At 41.9% G+C, this 27,730-nt stretch overlaps 3 protein-coding genes across 6 annotated transcripts; 2 read left to right on the top strand and 1 right to left on the bottom strand.

Moving 5' to 3' along the window:
- Positions 1-254: 254 nt before the first annotated feature.
- LOC115669838 (5'-3' exoribonuclease 3) lies at positions 255-12,035 on the bottom strand. 4 transcript variants are annotated; one of them, XM_030590984.2, is made up of 23 exons: positions 11,570-12,035; positions 10,658-10,760; positions 10,499-10,575; positions 9,860-10,051; positions 9,478-9,597; positions 9,310-9,372; positions 8,825-8,974; positions 8,549-8,713; positions 7,640-7,717; positions 7,468-7,554; positions 6,695-7,066; positions 6,390-6,485; positions 5,801-5,896; positions 5,637-5,707; positions 4,831-4,959; positions 4,673-4,749; positions 4,537-4,577; positions 4,348-4,422; positions 4,093-4,250; positions 2,568-2,684; positions 2,398-2,473; positions 1,661-1,740; positions 255-1,459 (listed from the first exon to the last, which is right to left on the bottom strand). In XM_030590984.2, the coding sequence occupies exons 1-23, from the start codon at positions 11,771-11,773 to the stop codon at positions 784-786; spliced, it is 3,303 nt and encodes a 1,100-aa protein (XP_030446844.1). In that variant the 5' UTR covers positions 11,774-12,035; the 3' UTR covers positions 255-783. The 4 variants fall into 4 exon arrangements, with proteins under 4 accessions (XP_030446844.1, XP_030446845.1, XP_056177177.1 ...); XM_030590985.2 differs by having other exon boundaries at positions 2,568-2,672; positions 11,570-12,034; XM_056321202.1 differs by lacking the exons at positions 10,499-10,575; positions 11,570-12,035.
- A 1,662-nt stretch (positions 12,036-13,697) lies between these two features.
- Positions 13,698-17,546, top strand: LOC115669996 (ATP sulfurylase 2). Its single transcript, XM_030591173.2, has 5 exons — positions 13,698-14,426; positions 15,160-15,565; positions 15,916-16,176; positions 16,439-16,525; positions 17,324-17,546. The coding sequence occupies exons 1-5, from the start codon at positions 13,879-13,881 to the stop codon at positions 17,459-17,461; spliced, it is 1,440 nt and encodes a 479-aa protein (XP_030447033.1). The 5' UTR covers positions 13,698-13,878; the 3' UTR covers positions 17,462-17,546.
- A 7,466-nt stretch (positions 17,547-25,012) lies between these two features.
- Positions 25,013-25,838, top strand: LOC115669189 (protein SMALL AUXIN UP-REGULATED RNA 51-like). The gene has a single exon (XM_030590472.2). The coding sequence runs from the start codon at positions 25,139-25,141 to the stop codon at positions 25,466-25,468; it is 330 nt and encodes a 109-aa protein (XP_030446332.1). The 5' UTR covers positions 25,013-25,138; the 3' UTR covers positions 25,469-25,838.
- The last annotated feature ends 1,892 nt before the right edge of the window (positions 25,839-27,730 follow it).

The raw sequence follows: 27,730 nt of genomic DNA, 5'->3' as shown, positions 1-27,730 counted from the left end.
CGTAAATTTTATAACCACATAGTCTTAATTGAAACACCATTTGAGCAGAGGGAAAATAAAGAAACAAACAGGGAGATCATGCTTCAAATACAGAATCCAACCAGCTGACCATCACAAGATGTGCATAAGCACCCGCAGACTGGAAAGTATAGATCTAGTTATGATACACGACCACCAATCCAGGGCCAAAAGCTAAGCACGATAAAAGAACAGCACGAATAAAATAGTTTCAACCAAACAAATAAAACTGTCAGTAGAGGGAGAAGATGCTGTCTACCCATAGGAATAACTTCAGCCCTAACATGTAAAGCTCACGCAGGGGCAAAATCCAGGTACTTGATACTCCTATTAATTGGAGTTGAAGATCAACTTCCCCAAATCATTAGAACTCGGTGCGCCATCCTCGTAAACTCCTTGTTCATTGTCCGTTCGCTCAGACCATGAAAAATCCAAACTACAACCTCACTTTCACTAAAAAACCTCCTCATCATTATTCCAGGAATATTGCAACTTGAGAGAATGCAGCGCGAAGACGTGAAGAAAAACATGAATCAAGGCTACCAAATGCCATTGAATGCTTGATTTTTATTGGCATAATGGCAGCTGCCACAGAAAAATAAAAATGTTCTCTCTTGATCGGGCAGAAAAGCACCCGTACCTAAACCCACTGGTACGGCAGAAGAAAAAATTGATACAGCTATTAAACACTTAAAAACAGACTATTGTACAACATTCTCTCACCTAAAGCAATAAAGCTAACATCACAATTCACAGGAAAAGTTTCTACCGACGGCCATATCCTGGCGGAGGGGGCTGCCGATCACCTCTTCTGTCTAGCGCGGAGTAAGGGTTGCTTGATTGTTGCGGGCCCATATAGCCTCTGGGATGGTTATAATTTCCTCGAGGAGTCCAGCCTCCATGCCGTTGGGCTTGAGCAGGACCTCCTTGTACATAGGAACTGTGGTGACTATTATAGGGCTCTTGATATTGATAAGAACCACTTACATTGGGAGGCCGCTGAATGGGTCCAGAGGGGTACCTGGATGGACCATTATACTGTCCACGTGGATAGTTTCCATGCCTGGAATGGGACCCATTGCCCGGAGATGCTGACAAGCTGTTTCTTTCATGACCCCGAGGATGAGCTGTGGGTTGAGAGTAGGGTCGACCGTGAGCATAATCACGGGAATCTCTTGAACTTATCACATTTGGGTGCTGATGGAAGCCCTGGGGAGGTAGTGCGCTCCAAGGCGGAGCCACTACATACTGTTCTTGGTGCCATGAAGGTGGGCCCACAGGGTAACGTGGAGGTGGAGCATGCCCATAATTGGCATAACCATTAGTATCCACTGCTTTAGACTGTAAACTGTTGACAACAAGCCGATGTGCTGCGTCTCCTAGCTGACGCCCCGAGATTGTGCCAGGGGGATTTTGCCTATGGTAAGCCGCGTTTGAGTTGCTGCCAAAGTCAAGAGAATAATCATTACAAGGTATTAGTATTACACTACGACAAGTATCTTTCCTTTTCTGGCTGCTAATCTAGAAGTACTATTATGTGGTGCACCACAGACGGTCAAAGAAGTCCAACAAAGTTAATGGCACCAAAAAATAAAAGCTCAATAGCTTGTTCGTACGAAATGCATCAGAAATCACTAAATACCTTCCATTCTCCCATGGCTTCCTTCCAGAATCCTCGTGCCACAGAGCGGGTGCAGGTTTGACATCCTCTAATTGCACAATCTGAAAGGAAGGCAAAACTAGATCAGAACTAAAATTGCATTACCAGCAGGTAGATTAATGTCAGTTCGGGTTATGAACTTGTTGACAAAAATATGTCCATGATCATTTAGTCAATTTGCACAAAAATGTAAAGTGTTCCCTTCAGTGCTTCCACAGAAACTTGCTACACCAAAGCAGCAAGAAAGAGTATGAACTGAATCGAGAATTCAATCATAACACTGAATGACAAACCTGAAGCAAGCAAGCTACCCTGACTGTTGCATAATCCTAAGCATTTTTACATTAAGTAATTTTGCATCACAATAGCACCATTTGTTGAAAAAAAACAACACTAAGCACTGTCATGACTGGTTACTAAATTCGACTACATATCTCTCCTATAAGATACTGTGACCAAAAGACAAAATTGTCAATAGCTTCAACTGCCTTCTCACTTCTCACTACTTGACCAAATATTCTTTGCGCATATACACTGTATGCCTGCCTGTGCAAGCAGCTTCCAAAAGAGCATAAAAGTCAACAGTTGTCAATGTAACATCCCCAAAATATGACGTACAATCACCAAGAATGTACTTATAAAGGATTGAAATTAAGCAAGTCTTTTGATCATTGCCAAGATCTCGTCGACTTTCACAAGCTGAAACTCTGTGACTGTACCTTCTTGGGAAACACAACGCCGGCAGGTGGTCTTGTTATATGTTTGTGGGCATCTGGGAGTCTGAATATGACGCATCTGAAATAGCAAGATACACGACAAAATTAATAATTTGCTCATCTATGCCTAGGTAAGGTTCACCTCAGATTGTACTAAGTTCTCTATAGCTTACAAGACTTCATTGTTCATGATATCTTCCATGCCGGCCACAGGAGATCTGAAAAAAGGAGGACATGGATCTCCAGCGCAAGGTGAAATGTAGCCGTTCATCCCACCACTGCATGTAGCTCTAAAAAAATCAGATTAATGAATAAAGACAAATCTTACAATTTATAAAATGAGAAAGATCATCCAAGCACATGACTAACAGTCATCCAAAAATTCAATAGAATCCAAGAACAGGCAGAACTAATATCAACGACCCAGATTAATTGCTTGACACCTTAGAATCAGACAATCTTCTTACCAGTATAAAATTCCAGGCAATCATCACACAGGTATAATATTTACCATTGAAGTTGACAGTGGACAGTATTATTTCATTCAATTACGACAAAAAAAAAGTACTGGACATGACTAGAACACTGTTTACCCACGGCTGTGGAACATTGCTACACAAATGTTTACCCAAGTATCATTCTACCATCTTCCTTTTCCACTTATTTAGGGCCGTTGCCTACACTAAAGTACTTTATCCTACTCTTCACTGTCCCTTCAAAAAATTCAAAATGGAAAAAAATTGTTTATATTTTCTAAAATACTCTAAAAATTAATGTAATACTAAATGTCCTTATTTGGGTAAGTGGAAAGGTTTTAAATATTTTACGTCAAATACAAATCAAATTGCAAGAACAGCAACATTTGGAAAAGAAATAACAACCTTAAACAAACCTTAGCAATGAAAACTGTTAAGTCATTGGTAGTTTCTTTTTTTCCCCATCAAGGTACTTATACTTGCTAATCATTTCGGAAGTCCGTGAACTCTATACGGTCAGCACATTGAAGTCATTGTAGATTGTTATCTTGCAACTAATAGGCACAAGCAAGATTCTTTGCTGAGACAGATCTACATCCTCAAATTTGTCTTCCAACGTGATTTGATGTCATCACGCTACATGTTCAGGCTAATTATAACAAGGTATACTTGTGCAACTGCCCAAAGTCATGGAAGTCTGAAATACTAACATTTCTGAAGAAAATGAACTAGGATGAAGAAAGATTACTTTTGTGACAAATAAAAATGCATTTTATTAGAAATAATACTCTAGTACACAACAAATGCACAAGAACAGAGAGAGAATTTGGATTTTAGACCCCAATATAGAGGTTTAAGCATCTAACCCGTTACAATCAATGCATCACTGACATTATCCCTAGACTACTCTAAATATTCCATGATCTAAAAAGCAACTTAAATAAATAAGAAAGATGAGATGAGAAAAAGTTGGTGGCAACCCTATAATCAGAGATGGAGGGAGGCTAGAAACATTCTTTTGTGATGAATATCCAGAATTGTTCTTCAGCACTTTGCCACATGTAAATAAAACCCGCTAACACCCCCTCCCAAGATAAGGCATCCACTCTGTATATGTCCTTACCCTCAACTCTTAACAAGTGGAATTCATCACCAGCAAAATCTAAGCATACTCGCAATCAAGTGGCCTGGCAATTTCATGAGTTAAATTGATAACACAAACCTCAACTCAGGTTTAAGTTGCTCCTTGATTTCAGCCCGGTCTTTGTCCATCAACTGTTTACAGCGGTTGTCCAAAGAGTATATGCACACTGACAGAGGATGAGATGATGAAACAAAAAGCATGTCAAACATCACACTATTTCTCCGTGCTTCCTCATCCTGCAAAATATTGGTAGCTCGTCATCTCTCAGCAGTTGATCAGCCCAGAATTAACTAGAGATATAATACTTGAACAATTTTTAATCGCGTTACATACCGTTAAAGTATGTTCAATTTTCTCAACCTCTGCAAGAAGTCGAACTTCTTCTATAAAAGGCAATTTGGCAATACCCTTCAGAGCAACACGAAGTTAAATGATCAAAATCTGCTCGCTTGACTTAACAATCATCGATGAAATTTAAAGAGTTTACTTTTGGGTAGAAATTGCAATGGAAAAGGGGAGAACCTGCCAAGAGTAGCGTTTTCCATTCATATCAACTTCAAAATCTGTAGCATAAAGCACAAGCTATAGCAGATAAATACACCAAGCCAAATCTAAAACATAGTCTAATGTTTTCCTACATGAGCATAAGAACAACTACCGGTAGGATAGAAATCGCTGATGGGTGAATTTGGATCAGTCATCAACTTCCTGTACTGCTCTGGAAGGGCATGGGAACTGCAACAATTGTATTCCCAATAAGTGCAGCTGAATATTCATTTTACAAATAAAAAGATGAATAAATAAGTACTGCCATACCTTGCAGCTGGGAAAACACCGAGTAGCTGATTGAAAGGTTTGAAAGGAGAACCAAGCTCAAAGTTTATATCCAGCTGACCAAGCTCCTTTAAATCAGAAGCAAAGGGCGCATAATGATATGGATAGAACCTAAAATAAAGAATCACCAAAGGAACAAATAATCATTCAGACATCGATTAGCTGTCCATATAATATTTAAACCATTCATAGAAACAAATTTCACAACAGTCCTGTAATCTTTTCTGCTAAATTGATTTGACCAGTAATTTTCCAAAAAAGATTTTCCCTCTCATAGACATTACAACAGCTCGTAGAGAGGCCCTCAAAGAAGTCCTGATTATTATTTTAACTTCAAAATACCAAAGCTATCTATTACATGACTCTACTCTATAGCAGTGAGCCCTCAAAAACAAATGACATATACCATAGCATGTGAATGTTTTGACAAAATCAAAGTAGTCAAAAAGGAAACGTAGCCAATCCCTGATAAGACAAACATCAAATGAGGTGACTTTAACATGACTATTCAAGAACAGTTTCTCAATATATCAAGTGATAAGATCTTTCAAAATCACTTGCCGTGATTTAATAATCAAAGACTTTATTATATGAAATAAAATCATCTGATTTCCTCAGCCAATTATACAGTTGATGCATACTAACCGGTGTATAAGCTTATTTGACCAAAAAAAATCACACACAAGAGCGACACTAAAGGGGTAAAAATAAAAACAACCACAAGCCACTAAAAAGCTATTGAAGCAATAAAAGAATAACGAATATCGTATTTTAAGGATGAAACTTACCACTGCCAAGAACAAACTCCCTCGTAATAATAATGCATTACCCAACATAAGCCTTCTGTATACTTCAAAACCTAATCAGACAATACAAAAGAGTAAAAATGAACACTAACAGTCAAATACAAAGTATACTGAACAGAAAACCACTACAATACTCATTTACTCACAACATCTCTCCTGATTGCTTCAAGTTCTTCTGGAGTCTTTGCAGAAAATTTTTCTTCATAATACCTTTCTTTCCACCCAGGTGTTCCCAATTTGATCTGATGATCAAGAAAAACAACTGTAAGAAACAACAGGAAAAAAAAAAGTACATTGAAAAAAGCAGAACACATTAAGAAAATATTGTATCTGGCTTCTAATCCATGTCCAAGTTTCTATAGTAAATTGAAATCACAACATCGACGATAATTTAGATATTTTGATTGCCATCATAAACATGCGTCAAGCAAAACCTTTATGCGTAAAAGAAGATGTATATAGGACATATCAAGCTCCAATGCATCTATCCAAGTTTGCTAGTCGTATGTTGACTACACAGAACCAACGGAGTCATTTTAGGATTCTTAATTTGCCACTTCTGCTTTGAGCAGACTTCAATCTAGAAAAGCTTTTTGATAGGGATTCATATCTAGAGAAGTTTTATTACAATCAAATGCCTCATAAACCAAACGGCTTCCGCTACACATTTTGGCTGTATACATGGTTTACTAGGACACTAACAGCATAGTATGATGTCAACAAGTATATAGGCACCTTGTCTTCTTCCGGGTTTGCAGAATTAAAAACATCAGACTTCTCACGAAGTAATTCCTTAAGCTTTGCCTTCAAATCTTCCTTATTCTCATGCACCTGAAAGAGAAATAAGGTTGTGAGACAAAAATATGACAAAAATGTCTTGACTACACCCAGGCCAGCACATAAGACAGGTGTGCCCAAACAATTTAGCGAGAGCCATTTATGGAAACTGAAATTTTTAAACTGCTTTTTTTTATAAAAAAAAAAAAGAAGTGGTTAGTACTAATTAACATTAGAGTGCTTCTTGAAAAGAAGAAAGCTACCTCTATTTCAAGACTATTTTCTGCTTCAACAATGACTGCACCTATTGTTGCCCCTGAAGACAAACGTGCAACCTTATGTGCCTGTAAAGATGTTGTATCATCATCCGAAGTCCACTTCCTTTTGTTTCTAGTGTCAACTTGGCTCCAAGACTCGGTTCCTTTTTCACTTTGCTGCACCTTTTTGGCATGAAATGTAATTTCTGAACTGTGAGCAGATCCTTGTTGCTCATAGGGAGAGGGTGAAGGACCTGAAGCAAGACGGGAGCCCCGAAATCGAGAAACTGGAACCAAAGTCTCAGGTTCAGCTTGAGGTGCTGCATCATCGCCTCTTCTCCTTTGAGCCTTATCACGCTTTATTCTTTCTGATTGCCGCTGGGAAAAAGGTCATAGAGGAGGAAAGCAAGGGTTCAATTCAATGAAAGGATACAGACAGCATCTGGCGTACATAATTCATTTGACATGTAGCAGGACGACTATGAACTACAAAGCCGCTAAGAAACAGCTGAGAATGACTAAATGAAAGATTGCCCTTCCTCTGATTATGGCATTCCTGTCCTCTACTTAAAAAAGCATCTACCAGCGTCTCCTAATAGCTATGTTTGGCAAAAAGTTAAACAGGACCAGGTAAAAGCTGTGCATTTGAAAAGATAAAAATAATGAGAATGATACTGTGAATTTTCTTTGAATTTTTGGACAAAGGGAAGTGGCTGGAAAGAAAATAAAGCATCGTCTGGACTAGACTACATGTGGATGCAAGAAATAGATATACAAACCTGATGCAATCTCGCTCTTTTCTGAAAAATTTTATCTTCAAATGACCCTACAGCCTGAATGAAATGCTCAACCCTGCTCAGATTCGGCTGACAAACAGAAACAACAGCAGGGTAAAATGGTAAGCAAGTGACTATAAAAAAATCAACCACTAAAAAAAATTCAACTGAATACCTTGCTTCCATCAGTCAAATATCCACCCAATGCTCTAAATTCCTTCTTATAGACTGCCATCAGCAAGTTGATCGCACCCTGAAACAAGGAACAGAAGAAGTTTGTGCCATTATTTTTACCATAAAAGTCCTTACAGCTCGCCCAAAAAAATTGTCTCAGCGAGCACAACAGTCCGACAAACTATGAATCAGAAGAATTGTTAGATAAGAGCGACCTTTCTAAAAGTGATACACAATTCCAATATAAGCTATATTGTTAACAAATCACTAATCTCCCATTTTTAAAACATTGCAGTTGGCTTTTAATTCAATTATCAAGTATAGGTGAAAGGAAATGCATGTTCACACAAAATCAATACTAAGCATTACTTCAAGCATCCAAATACACCAAGTGTTCAATAGAGAATAGATGAGAGGCTGAATAGAAAAATTCAAACAATCATCAGGGGGATAAACAGCCTGTATCTTCAACCAAAAGCCAAAAGCCAAAAACATTAAACGCTAAATGTCAACCTACAAGGATGTAGTTTACACATGGTAAAGGGCGCACAAGTACAGTTACTCCTACCTTGCCTTGCAATTACATTACCTCAACATAGGCTATAGAGGTCTAAGTTCTATATAGAATCTCAAAACCAGTAATGAGGCATAAGATGTTTTAACAATCCAGCTTTCATCTCAAATGTAACCCAAAGATCCAAAGAGCACACCAACATGCTTGTTATTTGACCTTAAAACATCAACCAATTCTGAAGCATATAGCGCTGCAAGGAACCTTAAAATGCATATGGAAAATCCAGCACTCTTGGCTCTATTAAAGTACGTCATCTTTCAAAAATCTGACATGCAAAGTTTTGTAGCAGCTTATCTCTTTGTCCAGATTCTTGCCTGAAAGAGAACTTTTGCGTACCTCGCGAATTTCCAAGGTTGGCATGTGAGGTAAAAAATCATTGCCAACGAAGAAGCACATGAAGATGAAGTCATCCACTATGCGCTCAAAATCTATTTCAAAAGGAATATTTGGAATCCTGAACTCATACTCCAAATACTCCCTGAGAGTCCAAATGTTCAAAAACTGTATACCAAAAAAAAAATAATGAAGGTTCAGAATATGTTGATAGCTCTGGTCATCAAAACTTATCCTCTACTCAATCACATATAATCAAAGAATACGTTTACAACTAACCTGGTACGGCTTTTTAACAATGCCTGCATCATCACCTTTTTCATCAAATTCTCCTGACTTCTTCTTTGCCTTTCCCTCACAATCTGCTGCCAAATGACCCATTTGGCCACACAAGAAGCACTTGTCCTGTTGACCAGGAGTGAAAACAATCTGAAATGCAAGGACAATGCGATTAGTCACTCGCGATACAACCTCTTGCTTTGTGGTTTCAGAAAAGTCTGAGTCTGATATAACCATATCTGAATGACCTCTTAGAACAAATAGGCTCGCATATAGTGTACATATCTCTCAGGTATGTGTGTGTGAGTGTGCAAATACCTGGAAAATCATCAACACTAAGCAAAAGAACTTCTACAGGAAGATGAATTCAACCTCCGAAGATGTTCCTCCATCCAATTTTATTTATTTTTCCAAAGATAATTTTTTCTTCAAAGTAGACGAGGCATGTTTCAAAAGATAATGTTAGGCAAAATTTGTTCACAAACCTCTCGAAGAATCGAAAAATGAATTTCATGTGTGGCCAAAGCTAACATAATTAAATCAGCGTCCTGCATTAAGCAATCAAATGCAGAGTATAAATTAGTCAAACAGAGGTCTATAATCAGCAGGAACATCCTGCAGGGATGAAGATCCTGTTGAAGGAAGAGATATACCAAACCATACAGGCAATGCCGTGTATTTGGATCATATCCAGGAAGATTTCTTTGGAGACGAATATATGACATGATCTTGTGTTCCCCTTCACCAGGAACATTTGCATCAGAAAGGATAACCTTCAAAAAATGAATCAATAAGCAAAAGCTACAACATTTACTACCGACATAATATCACCCCTTCGATTGTACTCCACTAAAAGTAAAAATAAAAGTATCTGTGTCTTATGTGAATCATTTCTTGAACAACAGAATCCCTGGAATAGTCGGTCATAAAATCACTCAACTGTATATTTTGGCATTAAGTCAGTACAGCATCAACACATACAGGGCATACCTTGACTCCTTACGCAAGAAAAGATGGCCTACATATAAAAGGTACCTTAATAGATCTCCATCCAGGGTCATTATTTAGCCTAAGATGGACATAATACTGCAGTGCCACTGACAAAACAGCCATGAATTCAGTTCCAGGAGTGATGACATTTGAATCGAAAACTTGAGATTCGTTCTTGGGAGGTAGTTTCCGGCCTTCGCTTTCAAATTCCTGCCTTAGCCGCTCTTCTTCAGCTGCCTACAGGAGAAAAATCACAAAGATCACTAGCTGAAAGTTAAGTACAAACCACAAATATATGCCACATGGGATTGCTGGCTCACCCATGCTATACACGGCATAGAAAGAACTATCTGAGAAAACCAGGAGATCTATATACAATCATTTACAAAATGCATACTGAAATGTTAAACTTGTAATGCATCATGATAACTGCATAAATACAACAAAGAAACAAATAAACATGCAAATGAAAGGAACCGATGCATCATGTGCCAATATCTGCACTAGCATCCGAAGAAGTAAAGGACTTGGATAAGTGTAACAAAAGCAAACTATTATAAGAATTAATCAGGTTAATTTTCATTTTTAATTAATTCCATTCAGAGCATGCCATAAATCATCTCAAGATACAAAAGGGGACTACTATGAATTGTGGGGAGTGTTAGCATAAAAGTAAACACATACCGCATCTGCTGCATCTTTAGCTGCTCTAAAACGCCTCGACCGCTGCTGATTCATTTTTGCTCTTGGTGCGACACCATCTATTTGTCATTCACATACAGTTTATCACAATTATGATTTTGACATAGCACGCGGACAGAAAAATTAACGGTCTATACTTACCTATAGCCATATATAACAATTTTCGCGGTCGCACCATCACAAAAAGTCTGTCGATATAGTCAAACATGCACTGAAACACCTCATTGAACGTCGTTGGAGCTGGCTGCAACAGGAAAAAAAACAAAGTCATAATCTTTGCTTGAATGAGATGAAAATCAAACAAAAATGCAGACTTGATCCCCCACGAATTACACAGTATAAATCAATAACTCGATAAGTTACTTTGAATTTCTTAATGGTACCAGGAAAACAAGCCAAGTTGCCCTCACTAAGAAGTAAAAATAACCTCAGTCTAGTTCTAACTCTAGATTATAAGCAATTGCACTAGCCAATAAGGATACGACGCATTCGCAATTTTCGGCATGGCTCTTTCTATATTAATTCCAATCTGAGTTTGGATCGTGCAAACTTCAGATATGCATAAAATTCTACTTAACCTAGAGAATAGTTAGTTTAGTGTTTATTATTCATGCCGTAAGAGTATGCTGGGTATATAGATGAGAGTAAGTTGAGCTGGATTCGTGATCAAATAAATATCACAGACGAATATCCAGCCGCTTTGTGCTATTAGGTTGCCAAACCCATTGATCTTCAGGATGCCCGGCACAGTTTCAGTCGTCATTGTAGAATTTCCAAAAAGACAGAGACTTCAACTTCTAGATAAGCATAACCTTCTAAAAGTCGAGACGGGGACAACAACTTCTGTCCTTTCAATTCTCTTCCCTCCTAACACCCCGGTACTGATGATACCAAACCCGTCCCATCTGCTCGACCAATTGCGCAGACTCCCGGCTATATACAAGACTGGTCGAGAGGCCGAGGCATCGAGAACAACACATAGGCACCGAAAAATCGACAATTCACCGAGGAAACGACGGCGGAAGGAAAAGGAATCGTTAGAAAACAACGTACCCTGTCTTCGGGATGGAAGCAGGGATGGATAATCCCATTCATGTCGAGGTAGAGGTTGTCGAACTCGACGGCGTTGGGATTGGGCTTGCTGGTGTCGACGGGGATCGAGACCCCGTCGATGACGACGGCCTCCTCCTCGACGACGTCGACCACGACCATCGGGTACTTCTCGGCCAGCCATCGGTAGAACGCGGGCACTCCCATCTCGGAAACCCCGAGCAGAGCCGAGGCTCGCGAATCGCGAACGGATCCGACGACGCAGGGAGGGAGGGTGGGAGGAGGAAGAAGCGGGAAGCGACAGCGAGCGAGAGAGAGCGAGAACGAACCGAAACCCTAGCGCTAGGAGAGAGAAATCGAGGAGAGATTGAAGAGAGCGTGGAGGTTGAGCTTGGAGCTCGAGAGGCTGGAAAGGAGACGTTTGAGCGGGACGCGGTGTTGCGTCTTGCCGTTGCCAATTAGGGCAAAGGCGAGGAAGATTTGGCTTTTGTGGGCGATTATGCCCCTGGTCTCTCAATTTGCGATAAGCAGAAGGGCTAAATTGCAAAATGCCACCTGGACTTCGCTGCAATTTCTTGCCACATACGTTTGATTTTTGACTCCTATTAGGTCCGCCATCACCACCGTGGAATATTTACCGTTGGATAAGTGATGTTTGTTTTTTTCTAAGCTTATTTTTGCAATCGAGTTGTTACGCGTGTTAATCATCCGACGGTGAATATGCAGGTCGTTTCTTATATCGATAGTGCATCCGGTGGATATCCTTTGAATTTTCGTATTTTGAAGTTGTTTTTTTTCTTTGTGGATCGAGTTTTGGGTAGTTTCTTACGCAAGAGATTTACAATTTGGACAAGACAAGCAATGTGGCCCTAATTGGGGTTGGAAGGTATTGAAAGGAAGTGGGGATGGAAGAATAATTCCGTTGTCCGGATAATCTAAACAAAAAGAGAGATGCAAGAGACGAAACAACAACAGAGCTGACGAACGAGCGGGCGGCCCAGACACAAGGCCCACGGTTTGACCAAAACCATAAAGTGGTTTGGCCCAAAAAGTGAATGTACGTGGGCTCGGGCCCAAGAATGAAATGACTTGCCTGGGCTTACCCATTTCGTGCTTCGGTCCTATTGGCTTGGGTGGGCTCTGAATGTCGCCAAACTCGCGATCGGGTCTACTTGAAAGGAAATGGTGAATCGGATCTTCTTATTGTTTATTCACCCCATGGTTATGAAGAAAACTAGGAAAGAGATCTTTGGTTGCGATAGCACCTGAGAGTCGGTGCCCACAGACCGTACATTGATGATGGGACTCAATACCACAATGATTAGACTTGGTACTCCGAACAACTAGAGTCCTAAGTCCTGCCCTCAGGGTCTCAAGTAAGGAGAGTAGGGTCCTGCGTCCATAGTTATCGACATCATGCATCGGCCTTGCGTATATTTTCTCAAGAACATTTTATGAATCTCGACAATGAGTTTATGCCTTGTCCGGCCAAAAATTATACAACTAAAACCATTTTCCTTAGAAAATGCTATTTTGAAAACTTTTTCGATTATGTCCAGCTTTTGCCAAAGAAACAAACCCGTTTTGATGTTTGTTTTTTTTACAAAAACAAATTCTAATCCATACTAGCTCGTTTCTCTATTTATCACCGATACATGATAGAGTGATCAATGAATGGGCTCGGGCAAGGTTTCTTGGACCGGTCTGAAACTTTGTCCAGCTTCCCCGGCAAGAAAAAGGTATACGAGAACTGCGTGGGGTCGAGAGGGTCGAAGCAGACCTTATAACCACAGGTCATTGTTCAGACCCCACCCAGAGTGCCTCCGGACCCTTGCAGGTCGGGACCGCCATAGGTAGGCTCGTGAGCCGCCGAACCCATGATAAAAGGTGAATCTTTTGTTACAATAGAAGCAGCTTATGCATGGCACGCGATCCATCCCGTCCTCACAAAATGGTCTTTACAACACCATTGGCTGCGATGCGATGCGATGCTCGTGAAGAAAGACACACGAGCCTCCCCTTTCGAGTTCCCCCACGGTCCCCACCACCGCCACCGCCGCTGTCGAGCATATGTTGACCGACCGGCCCACAATGCTTCCCCTCCACAGGAGGGAAAAGGCAGAGCATCATTGCGAAGAACGGGTGGATCTCTTTCACTTTCAGTAACACTGCCCACTCCTTCACCCTCCTCCTGCATCTTCTTCCTCCTCCAACCCCACAAAAATGCTTGCCCAATATAGCCTCCCCGCTGCACCTCCCCGCATTAGCCGCCCCTCCCCAGCGCTCCCGCCTCGACCCTTTTTCATTCCAGCATGTCTCTGACCATCAATCTCCACGTCGCCGCGACGCCTCGCCTCTGTTCTCGCCGCCAAGAAACCGGCGGAGCAAAGCTCAAGAACGTCAGGCTCGGAGCAATTTACCACGCCAACCCATTGTCGAGCCTCGCGCGCCGAACCGAGATGCTGGGTCACGGTCGCAATGCCGCCAGGGCCTCCATCAGGAGCTCCCTCATCGACCCCGACGGCGGGGTCCTGGTCGACCTCGTCGTGCAGGAGAAAGATCGGGCCTTGAAGGCGAAGGAGGCCGAGGGGTTGCCCCGGGTGGGGCTGACGAGGATCGATCTTGAGTGGGTGCACGTGATCAGCGAAGGGTGGGCGAGCCCTTTGAAGGGTTTCATGAGGGAGGAGCAGTACCTGCAGAGCTTGCATTTCAATTGCCTGAGGATGGGGGACGGATCGGTCGTGAACATGTCGCTTCCGATCGTCCTGGCCATCGACGACGGGACCAAGGACGCGATCGGGTCGTCCCGGAATGTCGGGCTGGTCGGTCCCGACGGGGATTTGGTCGCGGTTCTTCGGAGGTAAATGCTGTTTCGATGTTCGAAAAGAAAAGAATTGTCTATTTTGTTGGGGACCAGCTGATCTTTTCGCTAATTGTTTGTTAATTCGCGAGCCTGGGTCTGTATCTTGGTCTCCTTCCCACATTGAGGTGTTGCGGGACGCTTTGTTAATTCCCACTTGAACGAGAAGGAGTGATTTTTTTAATAGCCTGATTTCAACATCAATCTATGCAGGGGTTTTTGATAATAACCAGCGGAAGTAATTGTTTCAATAAAAAAATATCTCTGATATTCGAGTGGAATCACCTGCATTTGAATGTCGGCATCGATTATTTTGTGGTCAATGACTTTGCAGAAGGAATTGTTTCAATAGAATATATGTCCGACGATTGAGTGAAATCACCTGCATTTGAATTGTGGCATCAATTATATCTTCATCTGGAACAACTATGGTAGTGTTTGTGTATTCGGAAATCCCGCTCATAAGTCGGTTGTGTGTTATTTTCGGTGCAGCATCATTGGCATGCGCTTGCGATAACCAATAGCCATAGTGTTTGACTATCTGGCTTCTTGTGAGAACTGTGGTTACCAGTTAGACTTCATAAAATCTTTATTTTGTCTCTGTCATTATATCATTTTTATTTACATATGCCGGAGTATCCTGTTGTACTGTATCTGAAAAATAAATAGCTTCCATGCGACTACACTTAATCAGTTGTTCTTACTGGGAACCATTCATATTAACCTTTTGCAGTATTGAAATCTACAAACACAACAAAGAAGAAAGAATAGCGAGGACTTGGGGAACAACTGCTCCCGGATTGCCGTATGTTGAGGAGGCGATAACTCCTGCTGGGAACTGGCTCATTGGTGGAGATTTGGAAGTATTGAAACCAATTAAATACAATGACGGGCTCGATCACTACAGGCTTTCACCTAAACAATTGCGACAAGAGTTCGACCAGCGTCAGGCTGATGCCGTCTTTGCTTTTCAGTTAAGAAACCCCGTGCATAATGGGCACGCGTTGTTGATGAATGATACGAGGAGGCGTTTGCTGGAAATGGGCTTCAAGAATCCGATCCTGTTGCTTCATCCTCTTGGAGGTTATACAAAAGCTGACGATGTTCCTTTGAATGTTCGGATGGAACAACATAGCAAGGTTATTTTGATCGTTTACAATTCCTTTGCATAATCCTGCACTGTAGCCTAGTAGGAATTATCTAGCATATTGAGTCTAAATGGAACATGCCTTCCATGCCTCTGTTCTGCTGGATGAAGTGTATTGACCATGCACACCGAAACACGATGATCAATCTTGTTTTCCTAACTTTAAGATAAGAGGAGGACATTAGTAAGCAATTTCTTTTCTCATACAACTTTACTGTCATTGTTGGTGAATTGGGTTTTACCAGAATATCAATTCAATATCAGGAAGATTGGCCTTCCAAGTTATACAATACTCTTATGTTCAGATGTTATAGATTATTTAATGAGTGGTTGCTCTTCCAGGTCCTTGAAGACGGTGTTCTTGATCCTGAGACCACTGTTGTGTCCATATTTCCATCTCCGATGCATTATGCTGGTCCAACTGAGGTACAGTGGCATGCCAAGGCACGGATAAATGCCGGTGCAAATTTCTATATAGTTGGTCGAGATCCGGCTGGTATGGGGCACCCAACGGAGAAGAGGGATCTGTATGACCCTGATCATGGGAAAAAGGTGTTAAGCATGGCCCTGGGCCTTGAGAAACTCAACATATTGCCATTCAGAGTGAGTATCTTCCCCCCCGCCCCCTCCCCAAAGTGTATCTTCTGTTCTTCTGGAGCTTTTTACTTGTTTTCTCTGCCGTATGATATTGGGCAACTTGCTCTTCCTTAAAGCCCATACACCCATTTTTTATACCTTGATAATGTTTTCCCGGTATCATTTAATTTTTCTTACATCACGGACTTTGTGGCATGTCCAATGGATCTCGCACTCGATGTTCTTGCTCTGTAAAATTTCCTCAACTTTTCTACTTCATGTTCTCCAGGTGGCTGCATACGACATGGTGGAGAAGAAAATGGCATTTTTTGATCCTTCGCGTGCTAAGGATTTTCTTTTTATATCTGGGACCAAGGTAGGGATTTTACTTACTGGGGCTTTTGAATGTATATTATAGAAAATAATAATGTCTCCCTATAGCAGCCGGAATCTGCAGAACATGTTCTCCCAATGACTGCGCTCTTTCGTGGTGAAAAAGTGAATCTTCTCTCTCTGTTACTGGGTTTATATTGACGAGTTTAATGATGTGCAGTTGAACATTTAGACTTGGTTAATTAGAAGCAGTTTGTGAGTTTGAAGATGATCAAAGCATAATTTGACATTGTCATTTGCGAGTGTGTGACCTATATTGGAAAATATGCACCAAAAGCAAACACTTAAATTAGAACTACAATTAGCTCATGTCTGAAAACACTGCACTTGTCTGAAAACCCTACTCAATTTGCATCAATATGGGTAAGATCTATCAGGTCAGTGGGGCAAAATCTTGTGTTGCCTTGAGGCAATTGATTTTGGTTAGAGATTAATAAAACGAACCTTCTTACTTTAAACCAGATTTAAGATTAAAAAAAAAGGAAGGCAAAAGTTCAAAACCACTGAAATGGCACAGATATACCTGATAGTGATAGATAGTGTGTGAGACCCCTTTGTAGTTGTTTTAGATGGCAGAAATTGCTGTTAGGAACTTCTTGAAGACCTTAAGAAGCTTTTTCTAGTATGCTTGTCAATATGTACACATTGCAAAATTCGCCTTGGAGATGTAGACATGTCCTTGCATAATGAAAGATCATGTGCAAACTACGTCCTAACTAATAGTTTCTCGGATTTTACATGCTTAGAAATCGTAAATTTTTTGACCATATTGTTTCTGCAGATGAGGACTTATGCAAGAACTGGCGAGAACCCTCCTGATGGATTTATGTGCCCCGGAGGATGGGAGGTACTGGTCAAGTATTACGAGAGTTTGCAAACGGAGGAGACTAAACAGCAAGCTACTGTTTTATCCATATAGACCTGTAACTAGACACGGCGGTTTTCAAGCAAGTTGACTTCGCACCAGGGAAAAAAATGCGATCGCTGCAGGCAATTGTCTGAAATTGGGTTGATGCTATCTTCATTGTTTTCTTTCCTGCCCTTTGGTAGGCATGACGATGTTGGACAAGTTATCAACTTTTTTTAAAGAGAACGATATAAAAAAAATCTGCCAGGCTTCGAGATTTATAGATTACACGGCATTCGATCTCTTTTGTTCCTGGCAATACCATCACTCAAATCTCATGTAATGGTAAGACGAGGGGTTTAGCTGCTGGTGGCCAGATGCATGCAGGGTACTTAGAAGTTGTTAGAAAAAGGATTCAGCGATATGAAGATTGCACGGCCTGTATTGATGGCCTTCTCAACAAGCGTCTGGCTTTATAAGCTGTGAGACTGCATTGCTGTAAGTAGCATCGGCCTCTCCTATAATCGACCAAATTCTATGTTGTCACTTTGTCTCATCAACTGATTAACAATTCCGTCACCCCGAGCTGTTGGTTTATTCTCCCTTTGGTTTGGAGTAATCGATGTAGTATTATAAACGAACGGCTTGTCCTCGTCTAATTTACACCAAGTGATGATCAATCTGCAACATATCAATTGATTCGGTGATGGCACATTGGTGTGGCTCGGGGCATGAACTGGGTAGGTGATGAACTTGTACAGTATATTCCGCGGCGAACTCTAATGGGCTGTGGGAGCTTATAAGGGGAGGTGGATGTCCATGTGACTCAGCTAGGAGCGAGATAACACAGTCTCGTTTCGGACTTCAAAGTGCAATTTAACTCATGCAAAAGCCTAAGTAACTCATGCGGAAATCATAAACATAGTAAGTATGTTAGGGGGAAAAAGCGTCAAAAAAGTCATAAACCTTTTACATTGATGCCAATTTAATCCTAAACTTTTTTTTAGTACCAATTCAGTCCTAAACCTTTTGTATTGATGCCAATTTAGTCCTAAACCTTTTTTTTTGTGCCAATTCAGTCCTAAACCTTTTATCTTTATACCAATTCAGTTTTTCCAGCCAATTTTGGCTGGATTTTTCTAACGTGAACACTGGCAGCCAATCACCGACGCTGACGTGGATAACTTTTAATAATATTTTAATATTTTTTTGAATTTTCTTTTCTTTTTTTTTTCCCTCTCCTCCCTCCTTCCTCCAGCCGATCGCCAGACCGACAACTGGCCAGAGGCCAGAGGTCGGCGAGGTCAACCTCGCTGGCCACTGGCGAGCCTCGCCCAGCCACTAGCGAGGCTCGACCTAGTTAGATCCGGCGAGGTCGAGCCTTGCCCAGCCATGGTGAGGCTCGCCCTCGCCGGGCAAGGCCGTCCTCCCAGCCATTCGGCGAGTGCAAGCCTCGTCGACCTCTGGCCTCTAGCCAATCGCCGGTTCAGCGACCGGCTGGAGGAAGGAGGGAAGGAAGGAAAAAAAAAAGAAAAAGAAAAGAAATAAATAAATAAATATTCAAAAATATTATAAAAAGTTATCCACGTCAACGCCGGTAGCTGGTCGGCGTCTATGTCAGTAAAATCCGGTCAAAATTGGCCGTAATGACTGAATCGGCACAAAGATAAAAGAGTTAAGACTGAATTGGCACGAAGATAAAGGTTTAGGACTTTTTTTTGACACTTTTCCCATATGTTAGGTACTCAATAATGACAAATTGAATGATGCTGAAGTGACAGATAGATAGGTAAAGGATTGGTAATAATAACAACGCAAGACGACAGATAGGTAAAGGATTGGTAATAATAACAACGCAAGACAATGACACTATGTCATTGGAAAAATGATACTAAAAGTCCATAAACTTTAGCCAAATATGTAATATGGTCCCTGAATTATTAATTTATTGAACGTGGTCTCTGAACTTTAACCCAATGTGTAATGTGGTGCCTAAACTTTTAATACACGTTCAATTTAGTCCTTTAACTATATGAAAATGTTCAATGTAGTCATCCCATTAATTTAAGTTTAGGGACTATATTGAATAATATCATATAGTTCAAGGACTACATTAAACATATATCAAAAGTCTAAGGAACAAGAACTACATTGAACAAATTAAAAGTACGGGGACCAAATTATACATCCGGCCAAAAGTTTAGAGACACTTTATGTCATTATCCTTGTGTCATTTGATAACATTCACTCTCGTGACAGGAGAGCGTTCATCCACTCATGATCAAATGGCGATTCAGAGATAGTGGCCCCAATGACAAAATCACGGAAAATGGGAAAAGCGAATGGGACCGAGTTCCAGTTCATCCCCGGGAAGCCGGAGAGCCAAGTTCCTCCGGGGGACTACTTCAGATCACTGCCCACAAGTTTTCCTTTTCTCCTATCCAGAAGAAGGGAGGAGATAAAAAGGAGCGAAATCGAAATTAACACTGACAAAGCGAGCACATGGTTTTAACCAAAAAAAAAAAAGCGAGCACATGGTCTCCGAGCTTGAATTGATTGACAATCGATTGAAACTTTTTGAGAGTTTTTGTCCACGAAACAACTGTATTGTCTTCTTTATTTTGCGCCCACTCGCAGGGGACACGAACCTCTGTTCTCGGCGTCCCGTGGCCAGGGCGCACGGGCAGTTCTATGGCCTCCCGAAGACCGGATTCTTGAAGGTCATAGCTCTTTGTAAAACTTTCGTAATTCTTGTGAAAAAAACGTCGCAACGCAAAATTTTTGAAGGTTTTATGATCGACGGGCGAGACTCGTTCTTTTTTGTCCGACGGTGCAGTGAAAGCAGGGTTAACTAAGAGGCAACTTCTGCTCTGAGGACAGACTTGAGACAGTACCACCACTTAAAGCAAGCACAGTTATTCAATGGCATTTTTGGACTCTCTGGATGAGCCACACACCTTTCGCGGATGCTCTCAATGTCTCGTGCAATTTCCTGACCGAATGAATCCAGCTAAGAATCTTCAAAGAAGGTTCATGCAACAGCAACCAAGAGGGGGAAAAAGGCCATTGATGGTGGTGGCAGTTGCGGTTGAGGAGGTGAGGGGCCGTCAGGGTTTTGAAGTTGGTCCTGCATCATCATGTCTTCACTCGGAAAAAAAGAGGCACAGGAAGTAACATGGCCCTCTTGGCTTTGATGGGTACCTTTAGTTGCATCACCTATGAACACCTGTGGTTCGACATTCGTACCTGAATGATTCTAGCTATTGAACAAAATCAATTCGTAAAAATGACACCACAAATTATTCTCGTGTGCTTGTACACGGCTCACATGGCGAGAAATCGGCTTGCTACCCGCTGCATCACGCCCCCGTCATCGCGCACTTGACATTACCCTTCACACATTGCTAAGATCATCCACCGACACCCAAAAAGAAAACGAATTGCCGAGACATCCGTCCACACTCGTCCCACGATCGAGTTCATCGGGATGCGAGTCACTATAAACAGCTTTTCATGTGAGCCATTCTTCCAGTTACAGTCATGATGTTCATAGTGAGCGGATGGATCGACTGGATTTATCTACCATCCTTGTATGATGAATGCTCGGATGAAAATGAAATGGTTGCGTCGGTTGTAATTTCTAATTTTCTACGGCAGACTATTACCCACGGAGGTCACCTGTCAAAGCCACTGCTTTTCGGTGACTGAGGTGCTGTGTGGACCAGTATTTTCCTCTTAAGTTTTTTTGTTTTTCTTCTGATGTTTCTCTTCTCCGACTCAACAGCAGCCAATCTGAGTCACAGAACATGGGGGGGGGGGGGGAAGTTTCGGTTTTCACTTCACTTTCGGACACAGACAGCGCGCTATGGCCCCAGTCGAGTTACGGAGGTTGCTTTTTTGCCAACTTTTGCTTACACCCTCACTTAACTCCGCTTTCATCATGATGTGGAAGATGATGGTCAAAGTGTTATGACGAAAAACAGGTTCTGGTTCAGTCGCGATTCAACCGACTCGAGTGAAAGGATCTTCTACACGGCCTGTGTACAGCATAATCTCTACATTTCTTGAAACGACTGTAACAATTAGCTGCGGTACTAAGACCATGCGAAGAGGCGGGCATCTTTAAGGTCCCTCGAGACACCGATTTCACTATTGTAACCCGTCATTATCGCGCGCATTTGATCGCAAAATCCATACATAAAGTACAGCGACAACTCCTCGGGGAACGGTTCTTTGAGAATTTTTAAATTACGCCTCGAAAGAGGGGTTGGAGCCAAAAGCTTTTGCAAGTACAGAAAGATGGGGAAAAAGGCAGAGAGACAGGCTAAGATGGCTTTTTGCATGCATGTGAGTGATTCGTGGACGAAGTGTCCACGTTCTGGTGATTTGATAATGTAGACATTGAGATACTGTGTAATTTGGGGTTGGCCCCAATTGGGACCTTGTTGCTTCCTTCTAACGAGGGGGCTCCTCGCTCTGCAATTTCAGTAGCTGTCGAGCAAGAGCTTCTCCTTTGGTTTTATGCCTGACCAAACTGTTCAGTTCAATCAATTGGGTTGGGGGGGGGGGGGAGCGCGCTCATGGCGGACGGCCAAGAATTCCCGAACGTCGAGTCGGCGGTTTCGCCGCTCGACATCGAGATGATGATGCTCGGATCCAAGATGTATATATGCGACCGACCGTGAAGGTTGCGAGGCATGCTATATGCCTAAGCTACCCATATGAGTATCTTCCTCGTTCTGCCTAAGTCGATTGGAGTTCCTACGTACGATGCTCTGCCAGTTTAATCCTCGGCGGAATGATCTTGATCAAAGAGCATTCGGATAAAGCTAGCTCATCCCCGAAAGTGACGCGATTCTCCATCTACTCTATCTCACGTTTTAAGCATATGGGATCGGATTCACACCGGAACTCATCAGAAGCATCAACATTTAACAATACTAGACATACTAAGACCCGTCTATTAAAAAGTCTTTACCGGACTGCGTGGAATATGTGAACTCGATCGGTTACAATTGCTAAGCCGAATTAGTAAAACTAAAACGAGTCTTGATATCTCTAGCGCCGCTCTATTTGGTAATCGCCTACGAGTCTAGTGTTGTCGACATTTTCAGACCTGTTTCGAGAAAAGCATTTGTCAAAATGCTATCTGGCATTCAAGACGAGCAGAAAAGCATCATGGTGGGAGGATATACAAAAGGAGCAACCAAGCAGCTTTGGTCACTCACTTGCAATATACATTTGACGTGACCCGCGGCATCATCAATCAAAATACCCAGCAATCAGGACGGTATCGCCCAGAAGAAGAGGACTCGGGCGTACTTGAAAGTAGTTCGCGGGCCGGCCGGAGCCGACGTGGCATTAATTTGTTGGATCATTTACACCGTACGGTGCCCCGCGCTCACAAAAAAAAAAAAAAGGTCCCGAATGCTCAAGAGCACAGGATCGATATACTGAAACCGAACTTCTGGTGAAGTACCATACTGCAAATTAAAAGCCTTCAAGCAATGAGACAATGTCGATCAGCATCGGACGCAAATTTCTTTGTATACATCATCCTCTAGGGAAAAAAAAGGGGGAATGTAAACTCAAAACTTAACCGGAAGGAATAATTGAATTTTCGGTTCGTTTTAATTAAACACGTTAATATTTGTTTAAATAATCCGCGTAAAATTATAATCAAAGTCGTGCGAGCCTCCAAGATTTGAGAGAAGTAAAATCTAATTGTGACATGAAAGAAATATCAAAATGTGAGCCTGGCAATATTTTTTTGCTAAAAAAAAAAAGGTCGAAACCTAAAGTTAGAAGTCAAGCAAAAGGGCGGATTTATATTTTGGAGAACATACATGATACAAAAAAAAATTCATCTTTTCTTGCTAATATCCTTTCTCAGCATACTTATTTTATCCCGCACTTTCCTTTATTTCTTTTTAAAATTATTTAATTCCATCTTATCAACAGTTTCAACCGTGTAATTGGTGTTGTAACTTTTATAAAATATTTGACAAGTACCTTACAATTACAATCCCTTCACAAATTGCAACAGTTTAAGCAGTAGTCTCGCTCAATTTCAAGGCAGGCAAGAATTAGCTGCAGCTCAAGCAGCTCGCATGGTATCACTTACTTATATGCGCACTCAACCACACAAAATAATTTCACGAAAAACACCCCAAAACCCTAATTTTCCCCCCAACCTCTCTCACCCACTTGCAGCCACAGCAGGCGGCCGCCGCCACCACTCCACCGCCCGCCGCCGCCGCCGCGGCCGTACCTCGCCGACACGTCCTCGGGTCGTCGCCCATTGTCGTGCGCCGCGCCCCTCAGACACGCAGACGTCTCTGTTCTTCCAGGCTCGGGACGTCGAATTCGGATGTGCCGCGGCGCGGCGGGGCTCGTCGGAAGGCTGTTCGACCGGACCCGGGACTGTCCTCGCGTGTAATCGAGACGGAGATGGAGAAAAGCAAAAAGGGTGGTCCGTGGTGGAGTGCACAGGTCCACAACATAAAAATTAACGTCTCGCGAGCAGCAGCCAATTCTTTGCAATTTTTCTAAAGTCAGTGCACTTTCAGATCACATGTCACTATACATAAGAAAAAAGATACAAACATCCTTTAAAGTTAGATTACGACATAATTACATCATAGCCACAGTCCCACCAGTACCAACTCTAATTTCCCCTGTTTTCTTGGCAAGAGAAGGACTCTCTCACGAGGAGAGAATATACCGTAAGAGAACATGGGCATTGTCTAAGGAATCGCTAGAGGATTGGAGAAATGCTCTTTTTCAATTTTTTTGTTTTGCGAAGAAAATGACATGAATGATCTCTGAATTTTGACCTAACGTGCAACGTCGTCCCCGGACTTTTAATTTATTAAATATTGTCCATGAACTTTAGCCAAATGCACAATGTGGTCCTTAAATTATTGATTTGTTCAATACGATCCTTGGATTTTTAATATATATTCAATTTAGTCCCCGAAATATATGAAAAATGTTTAATATTGTCTCCGGTCTTGTTTTAATAGAAGGACCGTATTGAATATTGTTATATAGTTCAGGAACAACATTGAACATATACCGAAAGTCCAGGGACCACATTGAACAAAATCGAAAGTTTATGGATCATATTGTACATTAGGCTAATGTTCAGGGACCACATTGAACGAAGTAAAAGTTGATGGACTACATTGCATGTTGGGTCAAAGTTCACGAGCCATTTATGTAATTATCTTTTCTGTTTTTTTTTCTTTTTTTGCTTGAAATGGTTGTGCTTTTCCATTGAATTCACGAACACGCGCACGGTTAGAGACAAACTATGGAGTTCGGCTAGAAACCCAAGAAGGGAGGGACCTTCTTGTCCTTTGGAAGGGCAACCACAGCACAGCACAGCACGGCACAGGTCTCGACCACCAACCTTTCTCTTTCTCTCTCTCGCCTTTGGTCTGTCCTTTGCCCCTACAACCCCACATGCTCTTGCTCACTGTTCCTCTCCTGCCCCAAAAATCAAATAAAAAAAAACCAACTTCAATAAAAAAAAAAACTCTTCCTGTTTTTAACCCTTTCTGTCAAATTCTTGTTTTCCTTCATCCTCGGTCTCGCCATATATACCCCCACGAAGCTGCCCCCCATAACCTTTCAAGCCACTCCCCCTTCGCTCCTCTCTCTCTCTCTCGTTTTGGCCACCCTTTCACTTCCTATTCACAGTACACAAATCTCTCTCTTTCTCTCTCTCTCTCTCTCTGCAAGAAAATGGCGATCAAGAAGCCGAACAAGCTCCCGCAGACGGCAGTCCTGAAGCAGATCCTGCGGCGGTGCTCGAGCCTGGGGAAGAGGTCCTCCCAAGGGTACGAAGAACAAGGAGGAGGGGCCTTCCCCCTGGACGTGCCCAAGGGACACTTCGTGGTCTACGTGGGCGAGAACCGGACCCGGTACATCGTGCCCATCTCGTTCTTGACCCGGCCCGAGTTCCAGATCCTGCTCCAGCAGGCGGAGGAGGAGTTCGGGTTCGACCACGACATGGGCCTCACCATCCCCTGCGAAGAGGTCGTCTTCCAGTCCCTGACGTCGACGCTCAGATAGACAAGGAGAAGTCGGCGAGACTCGAGAAAAGCTTCCTGAGGATTTTCTTTGTTAGGTTTTTTTTCTTTTCGGTTTTCTTGCGTAGGCGGAAGGTTTGAAGAAGACGAAGCTGCTTCATACTGCTTCTCTATTATGTCTTTCTTTTCTTAGCCCTTCTTTTATCTTTTGGGAATTGGGACTTCAGTGACTCTGACTACCAAGGGATCCCAGGAATATTATCTGGGGGTCGGATCTGTAAATGTTTCTCTCCAAGGTTCTGTAATTTTTGTCCCCTCACGGTCGTGTTCGGTGGGTTTACCACCGATTGACCCTGTGAGCGAGGATTGAACTGATGTGAAAATTAATCAAATATTAATCTTGATGATGATGATGATGATGATGGCCGGGTGGTGTTTCTTCTTGCCCCTCTATTTGCCCTAATCTCTCTCTCTCTCTCTCTCTCTCTCTCTCTCTGTATGGACATGCAAAGTGCAAAGCCATGGCATGGCAGAGAGAGTCTCAAATTCAGGAGGGACTTTTGTCTATGTCTTGTCTGGTCTGGTCTGGTCTGGTCTATCGTTCTTTGCTTTTGCTTGGCTGCCTGAACCTCGTTTAAAGGCGCTCCTCGCACGCCTAGGGAGTTTGGAATCATGTCCTCCTTTTGGAGTGAAAAGTCTATGTACTTTTATCCCTACTTTTGTACCTTTTCTAACAAAGCATTATGCTTTTGATACGTTTAATCAAGTCCTTCTACTTTCATGAATCCATGAATCTTCTTACCGAGTCTCTCCGATGTCAAATCCCGGCGAAATTGGCCGTCGGATGACGATATGATGTGAAGTGTGAACGTTCGCATTATTGAAAAAAATTTATCCACGTCAACTAGGCTAAAATTCTGACATATTTGATCTGTCTCATAAAATTTGGTGCTTGGAGAGATTCCGTTAGAAAATTTGTGAGAGTGTGAGAGTTGATCGACTCGATTAGATAAATTAAAATAATTGATTAAGAAAGGGTGAAAAGTAAATCTTTTCTTACTTTGGATGCAACTTGGGTCTTCTTCTTTTTTGTCGAAAACTTGGGTCTTTATTGGCGAGTATATTTGACGACACCGGATGAAAAGTTAAAGCGCTCAGCTCATTTCAAACTTGACCGAATTATAACTCGTGCTTGAAAATACTCGACGCGAGCAGCTCATGACTACTGAGCCCGATGGAGTTTCGTGTTTTATTTATATTCCAATCACATATATTCACTTGTGAACACAAAACAATCGGAATGGACATTATTATTGCTTCCGGAATGCAACAATCAGAACTCGCCGATTAATCGAGACGAGCCGAGCCGAGCTCAGCTTCATCGGAAAGCTTATTCGAGTCGAACTAGTTAATACCCAATTGAGCTCGAGCAAAGTCGGGTGCCGGGTTTCCTAAGAAAAGTTACCTCTCGAGAGGACTATCTTAGTCTCGAAAAGAAAAAAAGAAAAAAAAAAAAGAAAAAGGAGGACCATCTTAGTCAGAAATGAAAGACTCGTTCCTTTTTGGCCAAAGAAACCAAAAAAAAAAAAAAGAGAGAGACTTTAAAATGCATTACATCTATAGCCGCTATCTATGGCCATAGATAAGGGCGGCCCAAAATTCAGACTTTAAAAGCTAACGACACAAGGGCTCACATGCAAGTCCGACTGCTCGACAAGAACTATATACATTCTTCTCGAAAAATTTATACTGGTCGCGCCGCCCACTCAATGCGCGCGGACGAGATGATTTGCATGCATCACGAGAATCGATCGAATCATTAACGATAATCAATCGGATTTTCGATTTGCTCCTATCAAGAGATGGGGTCGAAGTGATTGGACGAGCGGCGTGGGATGGACGGGTCAACGTCGATTTCGATGCCGGGAGGCATGGGGCGGTGATGAAGGAGAGATTTACCTTTCGTACCGGAAATTAAATTCTTATGATCTTTTTTTTTTTATCAAATATTTTTTTGAGCTCAATCGAATTTTTATTTTTTATTTTTAAAAAAGGAAATTCCATTAATCGGGGGTGGTCCAGGCAGCGGCTCTTGTGTAATCCGCCTCAAAAGGTGTAATGACCACCCACCTGCACGCCCCCTCCCTCCCTACCTCCCTCGTTCCTCTGCCAAAAGATAAAATTCGATATCTTCCATATAAAATTTCCAAGGGAAAATCTTTTTCAGAAAAATATTATCATCGCTAGCGCTAAGCTCTAAGAAAATTATTACTACTTTTTAATCGTTTTCCCTTTTAGAATTTTA

The sequence above is a fragment of the Syzygium oleosum genome, unplaced genomic scaffold (assembly GCF_021117445.2).
Source record: "Syzygium oleosum isolate NSW1041296 unplaced genomic scaffold, Sole_v2.1 Sole_v2.22, whole genome shotgun sequence".
Taxonomy (NCBI): Eukaryota; Viridiplantae; Streptophyta; class Magnoliopsida; order Myrtales; family Myrtaceae; genus Syzygium; species Syzygium oleosum.
This window is presented reverse-complemented; position numbering and strand designations above follow the sequence as displayed.